We start from the raw sequence: 3,747 nt of genomic DNA on the forward strand, positions 1-3,747 counted from the left end.
CCAGAGTTCAATGCAGTTTAGCCCCATCTTGTCCAATCAAATTCCCAGCAGAGCAAATCAAGAAAAATTAAAATCATTCTCATTCTAAATTTTTTTTTTTTTTGGTTTGGTGACAGTCATTCTAAATAATTTGAAAACAAAGGAAAAGAAAACAGAATAGTAAAGCGGATCAAACAGGAAGAAGATTCTTCTAGAGCCATGGCCGTGTAGGACTATCAAACCAACTCAACCAATCAGAAGAAACAACATGCTGAAACCGGAGGTAACCACACAATCAAGAGTGCAGAAGCTTCGTTAATCAAAAAACAAACAGGACACTGATGTCCGTAACCACAAGAAAATCATAAAAATATATAGATTCATTTACCCATCCAGTGGTGAAGATACAGGGCACAAGCTGACAGATAGAGAACTTCAATGCCTCCTCGTCAAAGCTTTAATGTAGTTTGCAGCATTAAGTTGAAAAGAAAGCTACTGCACTTCACACCAATAACAATGTTAATAAGTTCAGATGAGAAGATTACAGAAAATAAAGAAGTGGATCAAAATAAAATTATGGCAAACCAAGCTTTTTTGCAATAATATTCTGCACAAGATGCCCTGCATAAACACACTGGTATCCTTTTAAACAGTTAAGCAGAATCCAATTATCAACAGTATGGCCTACAAAGATAGAGGGACATAAATCGGAAAGCAAAGACACCCGGATTTATAAATGAAGCCATGAAGAGGAAAAAGATACCTGTATGTGTACTTTCTTCAAAGCCAATAGCTCGCATGGAAAAGTAAACGTTCAACACGCACACACAAGCAAAAGGAAACTCTGAAAGAAATTCTATCTATTCAAGAATTCCATAAGATGATAGAGTCTATTTCTTTTGTATAAAAAAATAGACCAATTATAACCATATGAGTATTCGATGCCCTCAAAAATTGTTGCCTGACATTTCCAGACTCTGTTTTCCTGGGCTCCAATTCAGTGGAGCAAAGAATATAGCATAGAACTATAATAAAATGACCATCCTGCGTCAGTTAATAAACCTACAAAAACTTGAGGGTGAGAGTATTGTGCCCATTCCACATCAAGTAGAACCTGAGCAAATTCAAAATAGATTACAAAATTTGCTAATCAATCTCATTTTGTACACATGTACAGAAGGGTGACCTGCCTCTTCGCAGGTTTCTAAGTGTCAGCCTATGAAGATGCCCTTTTTCCCCTTCCTTTCCGGATGCCATATTGGTAGAGAAGCCAAACCAAAAACTTACATTATATACAGTATCAAGTTAATCTCTAGCACCACTGAGATGAACGCGACTTATGGCTTTTCTTGCGGTCCAAACCAGACCTACAAGCTCATCTACATCCTGGAAGCTCAAATCAATTGCCCTCCTCATACAAGTTAAGCAGTCCCCATTCCGTGCCTCTTCCATGATCATGATAGCAGCTGCAGAAGCACTCTGGCATTTTCTAGAGGCCTCCATTGCATAATTGACATCCTCAGTCTGCAAAATCACACGCTAATTGTGATCCAAAGCATTACTATACACAGCTTCTTTATCTCTCTACACACAACGAGAGAATCAGGACTGTTGGACCTGGGGATGATGGCAACAGTAAACAAAGCATATATTAGCTTTTAGTGTACAAAACCATGGTTTACTTGGTACTCTGAGTGCAGCTAATATTTTGAACTTTGTTTGCAGGCATTTCTATAGCCTTACTAGTTCTCTTCACATTGGTCTTCACATTATGCTGGGGACACAAGCAAAGATCACTAAAGCGACTTAGAAGAAAGTATTTTGAGCAAAATGGAGGAAATTATATGCTGCAGCAAATTTATCATCAACAAGGACATACTGATAGGACCAAGATTTTTTCTGAAGACGAGCTCAAAATTGCAACAGACAACTTCGACGAAAGCAGAATCCTTGGTCATGGAGGGCAAGGTACGGTTTACAAGGGTATATTGTCAGATAACAGGCATGTGGCCATCAAAAAGTCCAGAATTAGTGGAAATCATAGGCAAATAAAGGATTTTATCAATGAAGTGGCTGTACTTTCCCAAATCAACCATAGTAATGTGGTTAAACTTTTCGGATGTTGTCTTGAAACTGAAGTTCCTTTGTTAGTATATGAGTTTGTAGACAATGGCACCCTTCTTGAACATATAGACCCACTCAAAAACAAGAACTCTCTTTCATGGGAGACCCGATTAAGGATTGCTGCAGAAACAGCTGGGGCCATTTCATATTTACACTCTGCTGCTTCTATTCCAATTATTCATCGCGATATTAAATCTGCCAACATACTATTCGATCACAATCATAGGGCAAAAGTTTCTGACTTTGGAGCCTCAAGACTTGTTCCTCTTGATGAAACCCAAATTACAACTGTGGTTCAAGGGACATTAGGGTATTTGGATCCAGAGTACCTCCTCACAGGTCAATTGAACGAGAAAAGTGATGTCTATAGCTTTGGAGTTGTGCTTGTGGAGCTAATCACTGGAAATAAAGCAGTTGAATTCAATAGGCCAGAAGAGAGAAATTTAGCTATGCACTTTACATCTTTGATGAAGGAAGACAACTTGTGGAAGATTCTCGACAAGCGAGTGTTGGATGTGAAGAACGCAGAGCAACTAAAGGAAGTTGCTTTCTTGGCAAGGAGGTGCATCAGAGTTAATGGAGAGGAAAGACCGACTATGAAAGAAGTAGCAATGGAATTAGAGGGTCTAATTGCTGTGAAAAAGCATCCTTGGGTAAAGGGAGAGGATATGATGTCTGAAGTATGTGAATATTTGCTTGGTCACGTGGCTAGCAGGTATGGGAATGCTAGTGCTGGCACTCCAGTTGAAAATAATGGTGGATATGGGAATGCTAGTGCCAACACTTTAGCTGGCTATGATAGCATACAGAAGCAAATGGAATTTGAGATTGCAGATGGGCGATGATCATTTAATGTTAGTATTTGTCATGTGTTTTAGCTGCTACTCTTTCCACTCTGTCCCAATGTAGGAGTTTCAGGTAATTATGTTGTTTTGAAAGGACTTGTAGGGATTTTAAAAATGTTCGGTTATTAAGGATAAAAGTAAGTTAACATTATCAAATCCCGAAGTTCTACGAGTTGATAATGATTTGAGTCTCTCTCCTCACCCCCCAGGTCCCGGTTATTTTATACAGAGAGAACATAATGTTTACATGTTAAAATAATGACTAATACTTTTACCTTTAAAAAATATTAATTACTGAATAATAATTACTTTTTTGAGCATTACAAACATTATATATATATATATATATATATAAAAAAGCCCTGATAATAATTCTCTGCCCTGATAATAATTCTCTGAAGTTCATTCAAGATTTTTGGACGTATATACGATTAATCGATGTGTTCTGTCTTATCTGCTTGTTTAAATAGTTACTCTATGTAAGCTCCATGCTACAAACTTGATGTGTGTGCAATAATACATACGCATAATTAAGGCATATATAGAGTTGTTTACAACAAAATAAAAGGAAAAGTTACATCTGAGGACTCATACATGACAAAAGTTATATTAAGATCATATTCGGTTGGAAGGAATTAATTTTTAAAAATTAATTTTTCACTTTTCAGAATTTTAAAATCCATCGCGCGATAGTTTTCACTTTTTAGAGTTAGAGCTCATAGTCCCCCATACCACATCCTCACTCAATTTTCTCCCTCCTCCTATATTTGTCTGTGTTTATCTATTGCTTCTATCATTT

General features: G+C 37.2%; 1 protein-coding gene across 1 annotated transcript; it reads left to right on the forward strand.

The window, feature by feature from the left end:
* The first annotated feature begins 1,148 nt into the window (after positions 1-1,148).
* Positions 1,149-2,948, forward strand: LOC114726315 (wall-associated receptor kinase 3-like). The gene is made up of 2 exons (XM_028912891.1): positions 1,149-1,179; positions 1,705-2,948. The coding sequence occupies exons 1-2, from the start codon at positions 1,149-1,151 to the stop codon at positions 2,946-2,948; spliced, it is 1,275 nt and encodes a 424-aa protein (XP_028768724.1).
* Positions 2,949-3,747: the final 799 nt, after the last annotated feature.

This window comes from Neltuma alba, unplaced genomic scaffold (assembly GCF_004799145.2).
Source record: "Neltuma alba isolate B1F8T4 unplaced genomic scaffold, ASM479914v2 tig00012368_pilon, whole genome shotgun sequence".
Lineage (NCBI taxonomy): Eukaryota > Viridiplantae > Streptophyta > Magnoliopsida > Fabales > Fabaceae > Neltuma > Neltuma alba.